The following is a 24,524-nucleotide window of genomic DNA, read 5'->3' as shown; positions in this document are numbered from 1 at the left end:
ATTTTTGATGAACTAATAAGGTGCCTTTTGACTAGAAAATATCAAACATCATGACCAATAATTTGTGTTTTCAGATTCCAAAGTGTTCATTTGCTTGTTTTTACCTGGCTATGAGTTTGAAATCAAAATGAACGCAATTACAAAATAACCAAAAAACAAAAACAAAAGCTAGAAAATTACTTCATTAGTCTTTTCATAATTTTTTAATATCTTTTTAATAAACCACTTTCTTTTTGTCCTATTGCTCCTGCCATCTGTTCATATTTAATCAACAACTACACCACTACCTTCTTTTTGTCAGATTCCCTAAAGCCGTACACACACCTGATTCTGTTTTATAAATCTCAATCATTGTGTCAACGGGGGCATGTGCACAAGGTTAATTAAAACTCCCACAATTAACCATGAATGCATATAGAAACTTTCTTAAAAATCAGTTTGCATATTGAAAGTTGCATCCGGCACACCACTTATTATAGATAAGGAAAGGTGCCATTATTACCTGTGTTTCATTACCTGTGTCTATCAGCGAGGTTCTATGTGCCCATACCACTAATTTACTGCATGTACCCGTAAGCCATCATCACCATAATAACTAAGAAATAATAACTAATTAAAGGTCAGAAAGATCTCAGCTCATACTGAAACAGCCTTTACAAACTCAGGGTCAAACAAAAAGATAATTAACACGAGAGTAATGCGATGTCGATTTTAAAAAAATGATGAAAATCATTACTCATAAATAATTTGAAATCAAGTTTATAAATGTTATAAATGAGTGTCCGTGAGATGTTTTACTCCAAGGTTACATCTTTTTTGCGTACACTTTATCTGTACAATGCATGTCCATACTCTCACTTCATACAGTTCATGTGTGCTGAAATGTTTTGGTGCACATATCATTTATACATCTGGCTCCAGGGATCTCATTTAACAATACTGTTTTTGTATGATACAATCTGCCCTTATTATCCAGTGCTCGGGTGAACTGAGTCAAACCGAATCGAGCACATCAAACCCAATTAAGCAATGCTGCTAAGGAAGTGATGACATAATTAACGTGAGGAGAGAAGGGGAAACACTCAACTGCAACAACGCGGAGAATCAGTTTCATATAATTACAGAGCGGGGAGGAGGGTGCAGAAATAATCACGTAGGCAGAAAAAGTCCGTGTTTGATGAGCGGTTGGGGTCAGACGGATTCAGACTGATGTGAGGAAGAGAAATGATTGACACCTCAGGTCAGGCTCTATCACAAAGCTGTGTATCATGAAAGCGAAGGACTTCTGAAACAGCCATTTGACGTTCTACTTGACAGATCATCAAAAAAAAAAAGAGACAGACTCCGAACTCCTCCCCGTAAGGCCTTGTGCTGCCAGATAAGGCTTTAATTTGGAGAGCGGATCATGTCTTTGTAGTGGGTAGATTTGCCGCACTCTTCTCTCCAAAAGCCCGAGCATGCGTAATTAGCTGTGTGTTTGTCTACCTTGTTGAGATAAGTGAGCGCAAGGGTGTTGAGTTTAAAGGGATTACCTGCTACGTGTTTATATTTGCGGAACACGGCAGCGGATACGGAGTCGCGCTTTAAACGCCTCTGTTGCAGCCCTGACCCCGGCGGGGTCGGTGGAAACGATGCCGACGCGGGCTGATTAAAATCTTGAGGCTAAACAGTTTCCTCGCTGATAAAGAGTTAAATCGGCAGCTGCGTGTGGGAGTGTGTGGTGAGAAAGTTCTCAAGTGAAGTCAGCTTGAGACAAGATGTGGAGTGAGATCTAGTAAGAAATACTATATGCGCACAAAGTCTGCTCCTTTTCTGTTATTCATATCATCCGTAACCTTCTATAAGTCACAGACGGGAACATCAGTTATTAACACTTAATGCACATGAGGACAGTTTTTTGTCTTTGCTTTTTAAAGGCAAACACATCGCATCTCTTTAAGTTTCATTTGGGTTAATATCAGTAGAATGCTGGGGTGAGAAAAGCTAATATCCTCTGAAATCCATTTTTATTGAGAGGGGAATTGAGAGAATATGAGATGCAGAGTGCTGCAGTGAGGAGGGCTAATAAGAGTTCATTGCCGAACTCAAGAGTGTGAAGAAAATAACAGACCTCTTATGTAGATATATGATGTAACAGAAATATTTATCCGGCAAGAACATAACATCTCGCAAAAGTAAAAAAAAATAAAACAGACATTTAAGAAAACACCATCGCCGGTCAGTGTGCATCGTTTCGGGCATCTAACATTTCTTTCTTCTTCACTTTCACCGCCATAACTAGGAAGTACTTCACATCACATGCAGCTATCCCAGATTTACTGGCTCATGTCTGTGTGATTGGTGGCCATCTGCGTTTTGAAGCCAGCTAGTGAATAATTGATTGGGTCCATGTATATGCAAAAGGTTGGACCCATCTCAAGAGGCATGTTAGGAGGTAGCTAAGCAACACAGCAGAGCCCTGGTCAATTGTCAGGCAGCCCTTGTGGAGGCGTGATGTGCGCTCTAAATCTGGTGGTGGTGGTGGTGGTTGCTTTGCTGTTGTGTGTCTGTGCGTGTGCAATTGTGTCCATGATTGTATGAGTGTAGGAGCACGATGAGGTTAAGGGTACTCCACTCACGCTGGCACTCTTTGCAGCAAGCACCCTTTACGTAGGCAGGCACTGTGCCCACCGGGCACTGAGGGGGAGGGCAGGAGATGGCCTCACACTGCACCGTGCCATTCTGTTAAAGAGAGAGAGAAAAAACACAACACGCTGTTAGGAGAGTGACTACTACAGGCCAGCTGATTCTCAGTCTGCTACTCAGGCTGATACTGATAGATATCATATCACTATCAAGGAGAAACTGTTTGATCATATCCCTTCAAATTTGGTAATTACAGAAATGTGAGCGTGAAATGTGATGACAAAGATGTTTCACAGCTAAAAACGAAACATGTCTGTGCTCTCTAGTGGACACACAATGCAAAGGGGGGGACACTGCAACATATATACACCAATACCAATAAGCTATTATCAGCCGATTCATTGTTTTTCTTTTCACACAGTAAAGTTCTATTTATTGCTCCTCACAGCTCATGAAACAATTTCAATCAGAGCTAAATTTAAACAAATCAAAACTTCATCAACTGCGTGACAGACACAGCTCGCAATAAATGATGTTTGTTTACTACGCTTCATCACCGCGGGGAAAACAGTTAAATGCTCGGTATATGAAAGCAAATGGATGAAGGCGTGACCGACAACTTTGCAAGCCCCTGATTCTGCTCTCATTTTTAAATTTAAGCAGGAAAACAGATCCAGAATCCGTTTTCTGCGGCTATTACAGTCCTTGGTGTCCTTCTACTTGGCAACGGATCGCAAATGTTATTGGCTGCAAGTCTTTGTGATTCTCCAATGATGAAGGGACCATGAGTGGTCGCTTGGCCTCTAACCACCAGCATGCAAATCATTAAGTATGCAAGCTACACTAAGTGGTTATGATCAGTCAGACTCTCGTTTCTTGAGGTTAATAATTGCATCTATGCTGCTGTGCACAGTAGAAAGACCTTTTAGTGCCCAGTGTGACCAAAAAGTAGAGGAGCTGAGTCTGACTTAAGTGGAAAACAAGTTAACACGCTTCAAGAAAGAAAAGGACTCATGCCATTATTGACTCAGACTGCAAACAATGTCACATCTCAGGTCAGAGTCTAACCCACACTAATCTCACTACATAAAACTTAATGGGGCAACTCATTAGAAAACTTCTTTCATCCGCAGTCTCTTCTTTCAAAAGTCAGCACTGTTAGGATGCCAATCTGCATCTCACAGTTCACATACACTAAACTGTATTTAACTCTCAAAAGTCGGGGCGGTCAGTAGCGTAGTGGGTTAAGCGGCCGCCCCGCGTGTGGAGGCTATAGTCCTCGCTGCACCTGGCCCCGGCTCGAATCCCGCATTAGACGGCCTTTTACTGTGTGTCATTCCCCGTCTCTCTGCCCCCTTATTCCTGTCTATCTTCAGCTGTACTAACAATAAAGGCATAAAAGGCCAAAAAAATAATCTTTAAAAAAAAACACTCAAAAGTCACTGATCAAACCAACATGATCAGATCATTTTTATCTATTTTTTTATTTACCTTTTATATGTTTTGCACTTTTGACGAACCTTTCACACTTTAAGGCCTGTGATGTAGCTCACCGTCTGTTTTATAAACTGTTTTGAAGAGTGGCAAAGCTAAAAATGAAAAAAAATAAATAAATAAACGCCTATGGCTACACCGGCTTTTTGTTGAAAATAGATCTGTACGGGGCTGATCGTATCTCCTTGTTACCTTTTAGCTTTTCATCATATGAATTGCTTCACTGAGAACACTGTGTGTTTGAAATAAAACAAAAACCATCATTTTTCTAATCGTCAATGTGAAAAAACATGTTTTCATATGTTAATAAAGAGAAAAAATCCAAACTTTTCAAAGCAGCCCGAGACTTCAAAAGGTTGAAGCCTGACTGATTCCAGTCAAAAATGAACTGATATCTTTACTTTAGTATGTAAATTTCACTATTACAAACATAGGTGCAACGATGAAACTAGACAAACGTTTGCACCCTACCTATCCCCGACTCTGTTGCATTTATATTGTATGCTGGAAGGGAGGATTATGGCAGAAATCAACAGTATGATTACTCTATTGCTGTAAATCTACTCATAACCTATAGTAGCTTTCCACGATAAATCCTAGATCTAATATATTTAAATGTTATCTGCTTTTCGTCAGCTTTCCTCTGTGCCTGTAATTAACATTGCTTCCGCGGATGAAAGCTCTGTGACAGCAACAACATCTATGAACCTGATCCTCATAATTGATAACATCTTAATGCATGACCTTTGCATTTTAAAGGTCACAGCTAATTGCCACACATAAGGTAAGGAACACATCCCATCTAATTCCTTAATTTGCAGCTCGGGAATGGCAACACACACACACCGTTCCCGCCGAATGAAGCGATATCATTGGATGAGTGGGCAGAACAAATCCCTGATGATAATTATCGTCTGTCAAGAGCAATTAGGTGCGGTGCACTGAGAGATATGTGATTTCCTATTTTTTTCGCATGTTGGTTAGTGGTGCGCGAAGCCATCTCATTGGCTGGTTGGAAGGGGGTTCAGTAGCTTCATGTTCCAAAGCTGAGTAGACTGACAGCGGGTGAAATCTGTTTGCTGATGTGGCACAAGCCTCAGATCTCCAATCGCTCCTAATTCTCTTTTTTGGCAATTATTCACACTTTATGCAGCACAAAGTAGACCCTTGAGAGAATCGAGCATTACTAAGCACTGTTGTTGATGTGTCTAATCCTGAGCACTGTGGAGGTTTACAATACAGTATCTTTTTTTTTTTTTTTTTCCAGGTAACTGGGGCAACCCTCCTCTTGTATGAGAAATAATGAGAATACAAGGCAGTCAACAATGGGGGCCCCCTGCACTCTGCATCTCCACCCTACCGAAACACTCACCCCCCCACCCCCTCCACACACTTGATGAACAAGGGGAGCAAAACAAAAGCCAAGATCTACAATGGGAGCGGAAAAAAAAAAAGTGTAAATGCAGGGACATGCGCACAAAACAGCACACGGGGTTAAACACATGATAAAAAATGCATGTTCTCCCTACATCCAATGCACACACATAGACAAACACGTATATCTATTTATATTATGACACACTCACATGCCTGCAAACATCTATGTATGCATGAAGCAGCCACATAATCACATACAGTATGACAAGCACATAATTCCAGCTTCAATATGGTCACACACACAAGCACACACACACACACACACACACACACACACACACACACACACACACACAAACACACACACACACTTTTTAATTAAAATTGAATGCCCTCCCTTGCTCTTTATTACTCCAACATACAGACCATACCATGTACACACACATCTACACACACACAAACACACAGTGTAGTGCGCGAAGCCCCACCGAGCATGTGCAGTTCCTGCAGCCATCTGTCCAGCCCTCATCCTCCCTGTAGACGACCCCCTTGACGCTGCAGGTTCTCTCACAATAGCAGCCATCCAGCCCATTCATCTTCTCCTCCGCCCTGGACAGCTGCTTACGCCACCGCCCCCCCACCACCCACCAAAAAAACAAAACAAAAGGCAAGAAGGAGAGAAGATGAGAAGAGAGTCAGCCTCGTTGTGTGTCTATATTCAGATGTAGAAAGCGGAGACTCGAAAGCAAACCAACAGAATCACAAAAGTCAGTCATTAGACACAATTAACCCCATTTGCACACACAGTCTGCGCATCAGAACAGAAGAGACTTCAACAATAGCCAGTGTCTAATGGTAATATGTCACTGGCCGCCTGTTGCAATGAATGGAGAGGGCAGCAGCAGCAGCATTAACATGTGTGTTTTATCCCACAGAACAATTTGCAACTATAAGAGTTGATTTCAAAAACAGCGTTTAAAGATAAATTACGTCGCGTTCTATCACATTTGCGTTACCTTGCTGGATGTTTTCGCAAGGATGTCCTGCAGCTCCATGATTTTCTGCACAAGTCCGTGGAAATCATTGCAGGTTGGGCATGCTGAGATACAAGAGACAAGACAGCACGTAATACAATAACCTGCAATTACAATCATTTATGATTACTGTAAATTAACACAGCCATAGTTACAGATCCAAATTGTGATATATAACTCATGTTTTAGTACATAAACAGGATTTAAAACTCAATAATGGTTTATAAAACATCATATTGTGATGTGTCCTCTCTGCAAGACGACTTACAGTTACTCTAAACTGCTTAAACTAAACAACTTTAGGACACACGGGGGCATAGAATTCATCTTATGGTTCATTCTAAACCATGATATGTTTGTGTGTCTTGCATAACATGAGCTTCAACAGCTACCATGGTGGAACGGGCAAAGACAGTAGTGCCACCTACAAATATGTAGCATCATAACATATCTAAGAAAACTGCCCCAGAGAGTAATCTCTGGGAATCGCAGTGCTAAAACACATACTAAAAGTAAAACTGTGCAGAGATTTTGATTAATCAATACACTATTTCAATTTCTTAAATGTGTGGGATAGCAGCCAGAGATCATCTTTTTGATATAAACTTCAGGGTGGATGCATAACATAAATTTTTGCTATATGAATTCAAAATAAACCGCATCGACATTTTGCACTTCCTTTGGGGGATACTTTGGGAATTATTCCTTTTACTGACTGACTGTTTGCAAAACATTTCATTAACCAAAGTTTTACTGAGGGAACAATCTGAACCGCTAAGCTGTTTTTATTCCAGTGAGTAGCTACTTGGTCCTTTCTAATTTATATGAAAAAGCAAATCAGGGCAATCAATGCCCAGCAAAATAAACACCAGAGGTAATTGAAATTAAATTAAACAACCAATAAAATCTTATCTATAAAGCTCATGATGTGTTAAAAAAAGAGATTGCACTCACTTCTGTTCAGATCTGGACACTGTGAGATGTAACCCTGTGGCATCACCAGGATCTCCACGTCCTGCATCACTCCCTGCACACACACAGACACACAGACACCAGAAATTTTAGTCATACCATAGGGACCAGCTATAAAAAAAGGAGATGGAGAATGTGAAGCAAGTGGATAAGGACCCATTTTCCACATGAGATATCACAGAACTCAAGAGGATGCAGAACATCCAAACACAAAACCAACAACCCCGTTTATGAGAGCTGCAATCGTAAAACTGAACACAGTGAAACTGCAGTAAATCCGAGAGCGAGTGCAAATGCGTTTTTCAATCTGTGTCTGAGTGAGGTGCAGAGAAGTTAGTTGTGAGATAATGTGCCTCCCAGGTTGTCGCTCGGATGAATCATCTCATAACCGAACACCAACAGAAAGTTTAGTGAACCAATGATGTGGGAGTTTTAGTAGGTAGATGGGATTTTTATTTTTTTTTCCTCCAGTCTCCTCTGATGAGCATAAACAGGAGATACAGATTCAATTTGATATCGTAAGACCCAATTGATAGCTACTTTCGTTCTGTGGCCAAACATACATACACACACACACACACACACACACACACACACACACACACGGATACTCTGTCGCCATGGCAACCTAGCCCATTTCATTCCTTGAGTGCATGTATTTCCCTTACAGACGTGGAAGGGGTGCAACTTAGGAGAAATTGTTTTTTAAATTGTCTTGCCACTTCAATTTACCGGCCATAAATTTAAAATCCTGCGGAAATGATTTGCTGATTTTTCACGGCAACAAGCTGAAATAGTAGCAGATTGGAGTCGTGTCCATCAAAACGTACACTGAAACCATAAAACCATACATTCATCTCCATGGAACAATACATGTATCTGTATTGAACCGTTCGATACAGTGGTCTCGGTTCGGTACAACCTATGAATCGAACAATACACAAATTTTATATTTATTTTATATTTATCAACTTCTGACGATGCGCTTCTGTGCTGAAATCTCAGTGGATCTGTGCTCGATTACTCCACCTTAGGCTGCACCGTCGAGTATGTATGACCCTGAAATTTGGTTTAAACACTGTACTTTTGAGTTGAAACAAATGTTGGTGATTTAAAGAAAACTACAAGTTTAAAAAGGCAGGGACATTCCTCTTTTTTTGTATCAAAAAAATATCGAACCGTGACACTAAAGTATCGAACCGTACCGTGAAATTTGTGTATCGTTCCACCCCTTAGTATTTAGATCAAATCCTTTAGATTTGACTGGATCACTTAAAAGTAGTTTAGCCAATAAGGCATGGAAGAAGGTAGAGCTGTCAATTATCTACTTATCAAAAAACCAACTGACATCCAACAACACACCTCCCGTGATATCCCACGATCTAGTGTGCAAATGTATGTGACAGGCAGGGTTAACTACCAGCCGACACGTCGGCGGTTGCCCCATCTGTACCGGAAATGTGAATTTGTGAAAAGTGGCAGAGTGAGAGCGGTTAAATCGCTTCTGATGTCTTCTCACGAACATTCCTAAAAAAAGTTATTTTGTACAAAATGCAAACAAATCATGAGACGACATATCATGCCAGACTAGAAAATAACTCCAGAATGAAATCAGACTATGAAATGAAATCTGCTTGCTGTTTAGGATTACTCGAATTAAAAGTAAATTGCGTTCAGCCTTTCGAGTTAGGATGTGGAACAGTTTGCCACATCAGCATACAAATCAACTACAAAATGACACACCACAGATGGAATTCAAAAAACTGTGTTATTAAATAAGTAAGATAAAATAGATTTTCCTGTCTCGCGATGTGTGCGGACTGTAAAGAACAAATACGCCGAAGCAGAGACGCAGATACGCTCATTTATTTACGAGTCTTTACTATTAGTGTTAGGGATGTGATTTTCTTTTCTTCAACTGACACCCACATACAGACATTGACTGTTTGTGTGTGTGTGAGAGAGCATGTGTACTAATGAAGCAGTGTGTTTTGAAAGGAGACGTGCTTTCCCAGCGACTAATCAAGGCTTCACAGAGAGTGGCGAGGAGATATGCTGCTACGTGAAGATTAGTGGGTGACCTCCAAGGCTTCTTTCATCTACCAATTAACACAGAGGATATTCAACAGCCTGGACACAATGTGAAAAGCATTAACACACACATGCACACACACATAGAACACACAATCAAACACAGAGCCGGTCACCAAAAGACTGATTAAAATAGTTAGAGTTGCTGGTAAGCTGACATTTTGCCCCAACTTGTCTTCCCAGGTGGGAAATTTTCGAGAAGAGTCCAGTCTGGGAGAGGCGATATATGTCTGCCCGTCTGATAAACAAGACTATAGACTAAGCTTAATGAGCATAGTCTAGAGGCTATTTAATGATTTCTCCCAAATCAGCGTTGTGGGGGTTGCTGAGATAATTGCACTGGGCTGAGCTGCAGACTAAGGGAAAGGGAACAATGACAAAAAAAAAAAAAAAGACAAATGTCAATTCCTAGGGTAGGCACAGCAACCCTCAAATTAAAACGCTAAGCCTTGAGAAATGCATGCAATTAAATCCAACAGATATAATAAATAAAACCAAACAAAGAGGGAGAAGATACAGTAAAAAAAACAAAACAAGATTAAATACGAGGGTGAAAAAGATGGTGCAACAGCTCAGATGCAATACTCGGTTCTTGCCATTGTGAATCATTTATCGCACATCAGGACCGGCATGAGAATTCATACAGTGAGAGACAGGTTCATGCGCCAGTGCTAACCTTGAAGAAGCCGTGAGCGGCGTTTCTCTGTCCGAGCCAGAACGAAGCATCCTCGGGTATGTCCATGAAGGGGGCTTCCACCACCCGCTCATAGATCCTGCAAAACAATGCAAATTGGTAATAATAATAAACCCCATCCCCTCTCCTGTTAATGATGTTTCTTGAAAATTTCTCACCTATTTTCACAAATTTAGAATAATCCTTTCCCCCCCTGCACTGCAGGTCGCTGCCCTGTTAAACCCTTCTGTTAACTCTTTCCCCCCGAGGAGCGTACAGATAGCCACATGCTTTCTGTGCAGCACATGGTGCTGCCTTCTGCTTCTTCTATTGTGCCAGGGAGGATCTTCACGCACAAATAGTAACATTCCTTTCAAACAGCAGATGCAACTCAAGGTGCATTTGACCTGCGTTGGACCCTGTTCATAGGAGACAGCTGACTGAGGTTAAAGAGACTCCAGCCTGTGGTGGTGTTCCAAACTTCTTATCTAAACCACAGGATTAGATTAGAAGTCTCATCCCGATATATGGTGAAATAATTTCACCATGCTACATTATTAATCTGTTATTTGGGATTATATCTGCAGATCTTCATTACAAAACTGCATATCCACCCTTGTTATTACACATCAGTTTTCACCCCAAACTGCAAAACATCTGGTGTTTGTTTCATGTTTTATTGTCTAATATCTACATTAATATGTCAGCCTCTTACCTGTTGCAGTCGACGTGCAGTATGACATGAGATGCACTGACGGCCACAGACACCTTGTGCCACTGGTCATCAGCCAGGCTGTAAGGGAACACCTCGGTGTGCGCCTGCTGGCCTTTGGTACGATAGTGAAGACGCACCTCACTGCGCTGGCCGCTGCTCTCCAGCTCCAGGAACCTGCAGAAGAAAAAAGCGCCAGCAGCTTGCTTCTAGTAACAGTCACAGCTATACCGAGAGATTTGCATTCCCTGCATTGTACAATATGTCTTGTTGCATTAAATTCTCATCACTTGAACTGAATCTTTATTTCTGTTTACACAAAAACCTGCGCGCGGGGTGTCTAACCTCTCAACACAGTTATGAGAGATAAACACGTCGCTCACATCTCCCCAGATCTGCAACACCTTTTTAGAATTTAATCACATCACTAGTCAAACATAATGGTACTATATGTCTGTTAAACGCAACATCAGCAACACATAACAATAGCTCACATGTAGAGGTTCAACTCTTTGCGATGGCATATTAGTATTCTCAGAATCCTCTTCTCCACACCACGGAGATTCTCCCAGGATACTGACACTAATGGAACGAGCTGCCGATACACACTCATCAACCTCGTGTCTTTAAAGACAGACTTATTTAAACTGGAGTCATTTGGTGGAAACATTATTCAAAAGAAAAAATAGACACTCATGCAAGTGTGGCAGTGGAATTGATTGATCTTACGCACCAAATCTAATAGATTTACTCTCCCCCAGTCATGCATGCACATTTATCCCCGGCCCCTCTATAAATGCGCTACCTGACACTTCTGACACTGAATTAGTCTTTGCCATGTCTCCCTGAATAAAACCATGCAGCTCTGCTTTGTTGCCTATGAATGGCTGGGAAAGCTAATCAGCAGCGGGGAAAGTCATTAACATCCCTGCGAGCTCTATTCTCAGGACTGACTTTAATGTACAAACTGTTCAATCAACGCATTATGTGGATTCAGCTTGCTGTTCTGATCACCCAACGGCTCAGCTACCGCAAACTAATGGAAAACATTAGCATGCTAACTGCAGAAAACGTCTCATCAGTTTTCGATCCGCGATTGCGGACTCGATGTTTGGATGGTTGATGGACTGTGAATAATATGTTGGCGTACAGGGTGCTTTGCTTTGATTACTCGACTGGTATGTTAAGCATCTAAATGCTCATCAAATACAAATATTCAAGTTTTCAATCAACACATTACAGACTGCTGGAATGAATGAATGCAAACAGACTGTGGTACTAAATTCAGTTAGTATGTAGTCCATGAAAAAAATACAAATATGCATGCTCAAATTAGCTTCACAATATATGCACTACCTTTCTATAGGTTGAGATTTCCAGCCACAAAAACTAGATTCAGTACAGACACATTGCTGAAAAGACAGCTCTGTATTCTATATAATGGTTTCAGGTTGTCTTGTTTGTGAAGTCCTCTTGACAAATCGATGTTAGTTTGTATGAAAGTCACACAGACAATAATTTGGCATGAACGCACTCAGACCGGTGCGTTTTGTATCAAAAGTTTGCAAAAAAAATGTAATGTTTTGTACATGGAGAACAGAACATTATATAATTGTTCAACCAGACTGACAACCGAGAGAACAACAGCAAGAAATCACCAGTGATCGGTGAAAGAAATCAGAAGCGTAGCATCAAAATATGTGTAGATTTAGCACTGTCGACTCACAGCAAGAAGGTTCCTAAGAAGGAACCTCGGCTGGGGTCTTTCTGTGTGGTGATTGTGGGTTTTCTCCGGCTTCCTCCCACATGCACTTAACAGGTTAATTGGTGACTCTAAATTGCACATGTGTTTGGTTATTTGTTTCTATGTCTCTATGTCCAGGGTGTACTCCGCCTCTCGCCCTAAGTCAGCTGGGGTAGGCTCCAGTCCCACCGTGACCCACATAATGGATGGATGGATATATTTCGAGATGCATCCTCCCCTCTCATCTATGGACTGCTCTTCTATAAGCATATTATAATGTGAAATGTGAACTGACATCTGATACCATACCTGTGCTCAGAATGATGAATGGACAGGATGACTCCAGAGTTGAGGTGATCTTGTTTGAGGGTCACCAGCACAGTAAACTCATTCTTGCCTCTCAGCTTCTGGACCATTTGTTCCGAGACCTCAACAGGAGCCATCACTTCTCTGGAGGACCCTAGAATGAAGACAAAAAAAATAAAAAATCAGATATTCAAACGGCTAAATGGCTACATCTATATAATGCTTTTATTCAAATGAACAATTTGAGGCTCAGTGTCTTTTCTTAGCAACCAACCCTGTGATCAGTAGACGACCTGCTCTCTAGCTCTTGAATCACAGCTATTATTTTACCTTTTTTCATTATTTCTACCATTAAGAGAAAGCTACTCACAGAGATGATCTTTTAACTGTCTAAACATTAACATTAAATACAAAATAAAACTGAAATTGAGAATGTGGCTTTAGTAGGAGGTAATATGAGTGATACAGAACATCTTTGGTGATGGAGTTGATTACTATTTTTCTACAAAATAGGGGAAATAGTTTAACTCATTGATTGGTGTAAGACAAATCTCTATTAAAGATTAAAGAAGAGTATAAGCAACCAACAAGAAAGCTGTACCAGGCAGACTCGATAGATGTTGTGACTAATGTTCAAAGAATGGAGAGAATGACTTGTTCTCTAAACCTATGGATTATGTTTGTGATATCTCTATGACCATATAGGTGATTTGTTGCACTGTTTATTGTATTTTTATGTTTCCCTAAAAATAAATTAAATGAATATAAATTAAATAAATCTTTAATATGTATGTTTTATTATCTTTACAAATACTTTTTCTGAAAATATTAAGAACAGGATGACACAAATTAAAAGCCAAAGTTGTAGTTGTGGATTGTTAATTGTTAAGGGATTACTTGTGAATATGAATATTAAAAACACTGCACATTATAATGGATTAAGATTGTGAATTTGCATCTGTTAAATCAAATCCCCTGATGCCGTGTTACAGATTTTATGCGGATACATCTAAATACTTAATTCTAGACATTTCCTCAGCCTTACATTATTCCCATGCTCTCACCGGCAGCTCTTTCATCATAATATGGATTTCTGGAATCAAAGCACCAATGGGATTATAGCAAATATAATGTTAAAGAAAACTAACCGAGTGATGTTAAAATATTCTGTGGTGTATGAAATGGCGCGTGGCAGAAATGTGGTATTGACATTTTAGAGACACAAAATATTAAAGAGGGAGATTTGCTGGACAGAACTGGAGAACATCTGGTTGGGATTTCACAGGCCAAATGACGTAAATGTTTCATGTATTCGCATAAACTTTTGACAAATTTTAATTCATAAATGAAAGATCAACACACTTACTGGTATAAAAAATGTAATGAAAATGTTTCAAAAGTTATTTTCCCATTAACAAAATGTTTTGCTCTAGTGAATATTTGACATATTAATATGACTGTGTTCCTCTAATCCGTATTACTCAGTTCCTGCAAGTTGGTCGACCGTTTTGATCTCAAACCTGTTGTGATAGAGGCTGATGTAACATCAAGACTCCTTTAAAATAACGATGAGGATGTTTGTCACATTAAGGCATTAGGAAACTAGCCAGCCACTTGGAAGCTTAAGTGGTTTCAAGATGAAGTCAGGTCATTCACCTCAGATACATCTTGATGCCATCCACTTTCTAGAAGCATTAGGAAACTTAATACTACCAAACATTGTACCAGTTATCCCAAAAAACATTGGGGTGGATCAAACACTTTCTCCTCGGTGTAGGACTGAAAATATGAAGCTAAAGATTTGGGGAGGAGAAGTGAAAGGCTAATGGTGCTGGCGTGGATGGGAGGGCATTTTCTTTGTAGTTAGTTCGTAAGCTCTGGTTCCCACCAGTGTGCCCTGCACCCTCCTCTCCAACTCTACACAGACGTCTATGCTACTTTAATGGAAGCATCAATAAATGATGACGTTTCTCAGAAGCAATCACATCAAAGAGTTCACTTCCAGCTATGGGATGCATGCAAGATGCCCTGGCACACTTAAGCGCTCCAGGAAGCTTGCGTGGCGGCTTTTCCTCAGTGTATTAGCATTACTTCCAGCTGGTGGGAGTAGCCAATTAACACAATGCTACATGAAACGAGCAAGCAATGTCATGATGGGGACTGGCATACAAAGTGTACTCATTGGTTACATGGTATATAGTGTGAGCATATAGAGAGAGAGGCATGTTTTCATACTGTTTTCTTATGCGTGCTTTTCTTGATGTAGGCTTTTAAGCCCGTCGGGATGTATTTTGAGTCGTTTCTATGTAAACAAAAGTGCTCACTGGATTTGTCAGTCACCAAAGGAGATGCAAAGGGAGAAGTTTCATGCATTTTGCATTGCCAGTGTGAGTATCATTCCAGTGTCATTGGCTGAGATGGGACAGATGGTCCAATGACTGCAACAGGAGTTCTGCCTAGCAATAATCTGCTGTCGTCAACAGATCCTATTTAATTACTAAAGCCAAATGACCACGGGTTGACAGTAATCTCAGGAATTATATTTGCTCTGAGGTATGTTTTGATCCATATTACTGTATCGTAACTGAAGCTACGCTTGCGTGTTTGTTATTCGAGTAATTTGTTTTCAGAAAACTGCTCCTCGCGGTGACTAATTTTCCATTTTTGAAGCAAAGATGAGCTCAAGCCAAACTGGATTTACAGTCTCTTTCGACAATATGTGCTGGTCAGTCTATTGCCATGGCATGTGTTGAACAGACAGTACCCTGACATCTCAATCATGAGCAAAATGGGCGCAGTGGGAGCAGGTGTCAGGGCGGGGTCCATACTGAGTGAAGGTTGATTAGGTAGGGGGGATGGTAAAGACCGAGGAACCTCTACCACTGGGCTGCTCCACAGCTCGGCAGCTATGGGCCTTTGATCTATGAGTGGATGACTCTCATCACCAGTCTTTATACTTTGAGGGGAATGGGGCTGCTTCAAATGGGACTTTGGGGGATTGGTGGGTGGAGGCATCATTTAAATGTAGAGATGAGATCGGTCCGTGAAGAGTTGCCTGGATGAAAAGCACAATGATCTCAACACTCAAACGAAGATTAAGACAGCTATAGCTGTAACGTCTCTGCATCGCTAAAAAACATACATGAAAGAGCAGTGGATAAGTTTGTGCTGTGATGAGAGAGCCTGCAATTCCCTGCTGCCAAATCAATGTGGCCCTGCTGAGGGGACCTTTGGTCGATTATCTATTGGCAGGCACCACGGATGGGGCAGCCACCTGCTCCTAACGACCACTCCGATGTGAGATACTGACACAAAATAGCTTGAAAACGATGATCTAGCGCATTAAAATTCCAATCAGCACATTTTTCAGCACAATAACACAGCTCTTATCATCCACCCTAGTTGTTTACAGGACATGAGGACCAGCTGATTGTGAGAAAGACAGTAAAAAGTGTTTTGGAGGCGTACAGAGTTTTATCAGCTGACTAGAGATCTCCAAAAGCTGCCAGCTCAATAACATCCGGACGAAGCGGAGCTTTGGGCTAAAAAAAACCTAATCTTATCTCCAGGGTACATTGTGCTTTAATGGTTACACTCAGGTCACAATTTCCATCCCTCAGCTTCACTTCTAATCTTAAACTGTCTAATGTGGTCTTATTTTGTCTGACCCATAGTACCCACACAGCTGTAATCCCCCAACACTAGCATCACTGCGTTCTCATGGTGGTACATTGGCAGCGCTGCACAAATCACTTGCTCACACATTTAGCATTTAGAACAGGTGCCCTGCAGCACAGCTTGAGAGTCCAGATATACCCAGCTTTGCCTCAATCCTTTTCACACACACTGTTTTCTACCTGTATCTACAAAATGAAAGTTTTTGTGCTTGAAAGAGAAAGAGAGAGAGAGAAAGAGTTATTTCCTTTTTTTTTGTCCAAACCAGAAGATACTCCGAAGGACAAGCAGTAGTATATTTTTGTGTTCATTACATGTTTGGCTTCTAATTTAATTATTTCCCAGAGGAAATTGCGACTAAAAACAGCATACTGATATTAGATAAAAGAATCATAAACACTTTTGCATGTGAATAATGAGGACTTTCATTTTTTTGGTCTCTAGTGGATTGCCAGAACAGGATAACACCTCCCACGTCTTCACAACAACTCTTCAACAATTTTGCAAATAAGCCATCTCTTGACCAGTTAAAAGCGAGTGAGCCGTGAGATGGGCTAAACACATACGAGCAGAGAAGGGCTGGAATGATTACAGTGATCAAATCAGCAGAGGAAGGGACAGAATACTAGAATAAACCAAGTCAGAATGTACTATTTTCTTATATAATGTTTTCTAGTTTAAAAAAATAATAATAATGACAGAGCATATCAAACAGCACATTTTAACTGTCGACCCGAGCGCGGGGAAGGATGTGTGGGAGGGTTAGGCAAGAAAAATATCTCTCCTGAGGGATTAGAGTAATGATAAACTCTCCACCGGCAGCAAACTCCAAACCCTTCATTACCGCTGTCAACACACACGCATAGTCTATGTGTCTGTGTCCACAAAAACATACACAAACAGGTGTAGATGGCAACTCCGACAGATACACAAGGAGACCAGAACTCAGACATTTTGGCTAGCCTACAGCTCCGTTGTTTGAGTCGACACAAAGAGAGAGATGTGCACAAAGACATGCAGAAACATGGGCTGACACAAAGATGAATGCATACGCACACACCCACTCCCACACACATACGTACACCCCCCCCCCAAAAGCTGGTAGTTAGAGCTCCTGAATAATCCACCGCGCTCAGTCAATCTGCATTCGACGGACCATCTCCCCCCACTGTGTCTCCTCTCTCCTGGAACAAATACTAAACCGAGCCAAGGGCACCTCCAGGAGTGCTTCGGCCAGCAATATCTCCCCAATTCTCAGATCGCCTCCCCAGTGACCGCCTGTCTGACATTCACACATAACACAGAGCTAATGACAGCCTTCCAGCCACCCAACTGTATAAATGCCCTGGGGGAGATAGAAATATCTTTCCCTCCGTGGTCATTGGAGCTCCTGTGTGGAACGCAAGGATCAGGCTCGCCTCAGAAAGCAGAAAGTAAAACAGACTCCGTCCACGGGGAGTTGGGGGTAATGTCAGTCAACAGTTTGGAAAGGGTTAGGTAACTTTTTCTGGGCAAGGCAACAGAATACAAAAATACAACAGCACATATTGAATGGAAGTAGGATAATCTCATATCTTATTGTGGACCTGGATAATGCTGACTAAGCAAGATTATCTGATTTAATTCAGGTAATTCCGTGGACATTTTGTTTGGTTTGTTTTTAACTGAATAAAGATGTGACACCACCACAGTATCACAGAAAAACAGAACCATTTTGTCTCTCAGTGTGTCCTGAAAAGACCCGTCACTCTGTATACTTCAACAAATTGACAAGAATTCGCTGAAAATGCATGTTAGTTTCTTTAAACAAGACAGAATAAGGCAGGCTACACTATATTGCTCAGAAAAATACAGCTCGCTTCTAAAAACAATGAGCCTCAGCAGTCATTACAGCCTGGTTTGGTTAACATTTATTCTATTGCAGCACTTCTAATGTACTGAAGGAGTTTGGACTGCTGTAAATATACCTCCGGTCCATTGTGTTCCACAAAGGGAACTCTTCTGAAAGCAATGTAAGTTAATATGTTGGGGGACAAAATCCAGAATTCTTCTCCTGTGAAAAAATACCTGGGTTAGACAAATCAGTTGGGTATTTTCCAAAGTTAGTCACTTTACAATTCCCCACTTTGTGTTACTATACCTGTGCTGCAGCTCAGCAAAGAAACTCTGTATGTGGCAGCACAAAGAGGGAATTTTATACAAAACAAAGTCTGGAACTTGGGGGAATGAAAAAAAAAAAAGATTTATTTGCCTCAGACTCCAGAAGCCTTATATTAGTGTCAACTAAACTTTGGAGTGAATTTTTATACCGAGTGAAGACTGTGGATTTTGTTCCCGTCTATTACCTTGAAATCGCATTATGAAGGGATCTTCTTGCAGCCAGTGTGGACTGGAGGAACAATTACAGAAACCAATAACCGTTTTAACGTACATAAGAGCATGTCAGTTTTGTTTTCTTAAAAGAAATGTGAACCCATCCTTTAAGTTTTTCACCATCAGAGTAAAAAAGGGCTGCAGACTTCATATCCTATTTCAAGATATCGCTAGATCTTTCTTTGGAGTCCTGTTTTAAGACATTAACTCGTCTGAATGAATGATGGAACACCGACCACCATTATCTTAAATTTCAAGGGTATCATTGCTTATCTCGGACTGAAAATGCTTAAACTCAATTTTACCAGTCAAAGTCACAGTGAGTACAACGCCAACTGTTGTTTGAAGGGGGAAGTCCAAGAGAACATAACCTCTGTGAGGTCACCAGTGTTATAACTAAAAATAACTCTAATGGAGAATATAAATTGGAACTGCTTTGTTACAAACTGGCAACTAGGAGACCAGGCTACTACTGAATAGCATTATGGGAAGTGGTTGGCTCATATTAGGGACTAAGAGTCAGAATATGTTGTATTTCTCTCTTGCAAGTCAGCAAATTTTATGAAGTATTTTTAGTAGTTTTTAAAGGTCCGGTGTATTTATTGACATCTAGTGGCAAAGTTACTGCATTGCAACCCACTTGCATCACTTTTTCTTTCCTAACGTGATGAAAGAACTAGGGAGGGTGGCCACGAAATGAGCGAAAAATGTGAAAGTCTCTATCTAGAGCTAGTATTTAGTTTGTCCGTTCTGGGCTACTGTAGAAACATGGTGGTCCAACATGGCAGACTCTGTGAAAGAGGACCCGCTCCCTTTGTAGATATAAAATCTCATTCTAAGGCAAAAGAAAAAGAAAAAAGATTCTTATTCTCAGTTGATTATACACTAATGAAAACATAGTTATGCAGATTATATTCAATTTCTGCCATATATCCCATTAAACACTGCACCTCTAAGCCTGAGGCTAGGGTTTAAGGTTAGATTGTGGAGCTAGTTAAAAATAAAATAAAATCATATAATAAATAAAAAAATATATGTTGCTTCTGAAACTGCAATGGGACAAATTCCAAAAATATACTAAGGTGCACTGCATGTTCCCTTTGTTAGTGGTCGATCTTATCTAAACTACCTAACCACATAAAGAGAGCACAGAGGTTTAGTATGAATGTTACACTAACCTCTTTTGTCAGTGTTAATTACTTTATCGATTCCTCTAGGTAAATTCTCATTTTGCCTTCTCGGGTGGGGTTAGCCTCAAACCTCCGAACCTACTCAATACGATTCAGCAGAGAGCACAGAAGCTGATTTCCTATATAGTTAAAGGACTGAGCTGTGCTCCAACCCCATTGCTTTACATCCTCTATATAGCCCAGTACTCTGGTGTATTGCATAGCGCTGCACCAGAGTAGTGGAAGCTGACAAGTGTAGCCCGTACAGTGGAAAACGCAATTGGCACTCCTATTCAAACACTTATATCTATTTCACACACAATACTGCAGGAAAACAAACTCATATTCACACATACTGTAGTCCCTCTGCCTTCCTCCCTCCTTCACATACACACAAACAGTGTTGCTGTATTATAAATGAGTCCTTCCTGTTACACTTCAATGTCGCTGCAGTCAGGGACATAATCACCACAACACACACAGAAACACCTTACTGGCAGTGTTCAAACAGTCTGAGAGAGAACATGCTTTTGAGACAGACAGGATTCACATACGCACACACACACACACACACACACACACACACACACAGATACAATTACAGGGGAGACTTGTGCTGCAGCTGAAAGGATGCTTCTAGCAATTGTGTTGTTTGCACTTCACGAATGAGTTTTGTCCATACGCTTGTAGCCGTAGAGGGAGACTGTGAGTGACTGAGTGGGTGTATGTGTGTTGGGGGAAGGGAGTGCTTCTGGGTGTGGCCCTTGTGCTTGTTTATAAAGAGACAGATAGATATCTGGATGTCGAGATATTAAAAACTGTGGGGGAAGTGCTAATGATGTGATGATTTTTTTTTTTTTTTTGGTGTGGATGAGTTATCACCTGGCACCCGGACTTAAGAGGAGCCGAGCCTAGCCTGGGGTGGTTTTCCTCCCTCTCTATTATGCCCGTCCCTGAGGTCCACCTCCCCTAATGCCATGCAATGTAGCTCTGACAGCTACCTTCAAAAGCATCAGCAGGGGTGCGCTAAACAGCAATCCCCCCAGTGCTCACTGCTCTCTTCTCTCTCAGACACACACACACACACACACACACACACACACACACACACAAAAACATACTTTGGCAGACAGAGATGAAAAGATATACTGAGGAGCAATTCTCATGCACACACATGCACGTATGCACATTTTTATATAGTGAATTACTCTTGTTTTTCTTTCGGTTCCAGCTCTCAGCTCAGCTACCCCTCCTGCCTCCACCCAGTACCCAGAGATAACAGCCTTCCCTTCGGGCGGGCAGGCAGGCAGGCAGGCAGGCAGTGGAGGGGACAGCCATGGATATGTTCTGCCTGCTATCTAATGAGCGTCGGAATGTCACCATGGGCCTGTCTGCTGGTCCCAACCAACCAAGCATCCATACATGTGGAATCAGCACAGTCTATCAAACAGCTGGCAGACAGCTCTGCTCCATGTATGCATGTGTGTGTGTGTCTCTCTCTCTCTTCCCTTATTTCGTTCTCCATCTGAGCTTCTTTCTCTATCTGCGTCTCTACAGTATGTGCCTCTCCACTGTCTATTTCCGATCACAAACAAGCAGAGGCCCAGGTCTGCCTTTGCCGGTACGCCTCTCTCCCCTGCCTCCCCCACAACCAACATCATTGACTTAACATAGTCATCCCGAATGAAGAATGGAGGCGAGCTCTGCCATAAATAACACGCCTGCTGCCTTCCTCTCCTCGGCAACTGAATGTACTTAGCGAAGGTATTGCAGAGAAATAAGAGTGTAATGACGGAGAGGTGCCTGTCGTGTTTTTCATTTCATGACAAAAGCAGTGGGAGCATCTTTCCATAACTGTCTTTGTTTCTCTCGTTCACGTTCTCTCTCTCTCTCGCTCGCTTTTTTCTCCCCCCTCAACTCTTTCTTGTACTCTCTCTGCCTCCTCTCCCTCTCGCTACCTGCCTGTGTAGAACACTTCTGAGTGTTGTCTACACAGAGGACATCAAATGGCCTGCCTTCACAAAGATGCTGGAGTTGCTGTTCCATGCAGAAGTGCTGCTGTCTCAGCGGCTGTGCAAGGAGATTAGAAGATATCAGCCAGAAGGAGGGAGGAGGAGGAGGAGGAGGAGGAGGAGGGAAGAAGAAAAAATGTCGACAAATGATTGTGTTGTTTTTTTGGGGGGTTTTTGCGCCCCGACACAACAACGTCACTTTGGTACATTATGCGATCCGCCCCGACACAACAACGTCACTTTGGTACATTATGCGATCCATGTCGAGATCTTCCTTGTGAAGACTTGAATGTTGCCACGTCTTTGGGGTTTTTGCCACTGAAAGCAATTTCCTCTGTTGCTACTTTTGATTGGGTTATGATAGACACCTCCATCCTTGTGATGAGGCTGTTGTAATGTCTGACATGAAATGACGAAGATGTAAACGCCGGGCAAAACAGTGCATACAAAAGTCAAGCACAACCGCAGCTTTGACATCCCCATTGCACGGTGCCATTTACTAAATGCCATAGATAACATATTTAGCCTACATGCTGCCTTACAACTGACAACATGGACATCTGACTCACTCATCTTCCTCTTCTACCCGTTCGTATTTTGCTTATAGGACGTCTTCAGACCGCTTACAAACTGCACAGGATCACCAGCGGGTAAATCCTAGCGAGGGGCCCGTTCACCCACATCATACATCTCTGTGAACACGGGGTTTTGTCCCTGCCTAATCTGATTATGCTCACTCTTTCTATGATTCTTTGCATGATCCTCCCATCTCTAAACCCACCCCCCTCTTCTGCTCACCCTGCTTACCCCACTTTTTTTTTTTTCACAGAGACCTAACGTTGCCTATTGTTCAGACAGGTGGCAGTCTGAGGGCCCCCAAGCTGAGTCGCGTTATAGAGAAAAACTGCAAATCCACTGTTATTGCTGCTGCTCCCTTACACAGTTATGGACAGGGAGATTCGTATACAGGAATATGGGCTGACGTATTATCAGATCATCTGACATTTTCACCCAGAAAAGGTCCACGTATCAGTATAGGAGCTTATCTGTGGATTACGGGGCTGCTTACAAGTTCACAGAAATGTTCAGGACAATCACTTTTTCCCATTTAAAAAGCAAGTTGGGTCAGCATTGCTTCACACGCTGCTTCATCTGGACACATTTCATCCTGAAAGATAAAATACAAGGAGTGTACGTGCTACTGTACCTTGGAAGTGGAAAGCTCTAGACTCGCTGTGGAAGCCCTGGACCTGAGTAACTCCATCATAGCCTTCTCCAAGCGTTAGTTCATCAAACACGCTGATGCGCAGGGCAGGGTCAACCCCAAAACCTACAACTAAAATATGCAAACACACAAAAACAAAGATTGTCATTGTTATTAACAGGCAAGGACAGGTGTCAGGAGGAAGGGATGGGAGGTGACTGGACTCTGTGGATCAGGTGGATCTGATTATATCTGAGGAAAAAACTGGTGGCACATTATCCATGACACATAATTCAACTCTGTGTATCTCCTGTGCTACGTGTTGCAAGAGATGTGTTAGTGTTCAATCAGTGACAGCCCTGTGTCCTACCTGAGGAGGCGCAAAATATGCCGAGAACCAGAAATAGCTGTAATAATCCCATGGTGAATGTATAAAAAAAAAATTAGTCCATGTTTTGTCCACTTCCGAGAGACAGTACTGTTCAATCACATGCGAATGATGTCTCACCCTCGCGCAGAAGGCGATTTACCAATCCCAAATGCTGAGCGGAGGCATCATCACAACTTTGGATGCCCAAAATGGTGCAAAAAATCCCGGACAGAAGGGAGAGAGAGAAAAAAAGAAAAAGACGCAACAGAGTGGAGATTATTCCATGTAACGCGGGGTCTGCTCCATCAGCACCATCCGCGGCACAGGTGGGTAACAGAGGAGGCACAAAGCGAAGCTGCCGCTGCCTCACCGGCTGAACAGACGCTCCTTACAGCAGCGTGAGGGAGCGAGAGCTGCGGCCACTGAGGGAGGAGAGAGGAGGAGAGAGGAGGAGGAGGAGGAGGAGAAGGAGGAGGAGGAGGGAAGAAAGACGAGAGAAAGAGAGAAAGACGGACAATGAAGCCCCCTTGTGGTCTGAGATGAGAATATCCCTGATGAATCCTCGTATTGATTCAAACCACGCCTGATGATCCAGAAGAGAAAAATGTCTTCAGTGCAACTTCATCCCTGATGGGGAAATAATTCCGGTATGTGTCGGTGGATCCTTTAGAAAATCCTTGGAAACAATGCAAT

At 41.8% G+C, this 24,524-nt stretch overlaps 1 protein-coding gene across 2 annotated transcripts in view; it reads right to left on the bottom strand.

Moving 5' to 3' along the window:
* Positions 1-24,271, bottom strand: part of LOC104933295 (protein kinase C-binding protein NELL2) — an 81,531-nt gene extending 57,260 nt beyond the window's left edge. Inside the window, exons 1-9 of one of the 2 annotated variants that reach the window (XM_027273077.1) lie at positions 23,832-24,271; positions 23,465-23,593; positions 13,032-13,182; positions 10,982-11,155; positions 10,270-10,366; positions 7,485-7,557; positions 6,513-6,595; positions 5,985-6,113; positions 2,619-2,721 (exon numbers count right to left, since the gene is read on the bottom strand). In XM_027273077.1, coding sequence (XP_027128878.1) covers positions 2,619-2,721; positions 5,985-6,113; positions 6,513-6,595; positions 7,485-7,557; positions 10,270-10,366; positions 10,982-11,155; positions 13,032-13,182; positions 23,465-23,593; positions 23,832-23,883 — 991 coding nt within the window. In that variant the 5' untranslated portion in view covers positions 23,884-24,271. The remainder of the gene's footprint in view (positions 1-2,618; positions 2,722-5,984; positions 6,114-6,512; positions 6,596-7,484; positions 7,558-10,269; positions 10,367-10,981; positions 11,156-13,031; positions 13,183-23,464; positions 23,594-23,831) is intronic. The other variant, XM_019279618.2, reaches the window with a different exon arrangement.
* Between the last annotated feature and the right edge of the window lie 253 nt (positions 24,272-24,524).

The sequence above is a fragment of the Larimichthys crocea genome, chromosome XXI, assembly GCF_000972845.2.
Source record: "Larimichthys crocea isolate SSNF chromosome XXI, L_crocea_2.0, whole genome shotgun sequence".
Taxonomy (NCBI): domain Eukaryota; kingdom Metazoa; phylum Chordata; class Actinopteri; family Sciaenidae; genus Larimichthys; species Larimichthys crocea.
The sequence above is the reverse complement of the archived record's forward strand: the minus strand, read 5'-3'. Positions and strand labels throughout refer to the sequence as shown.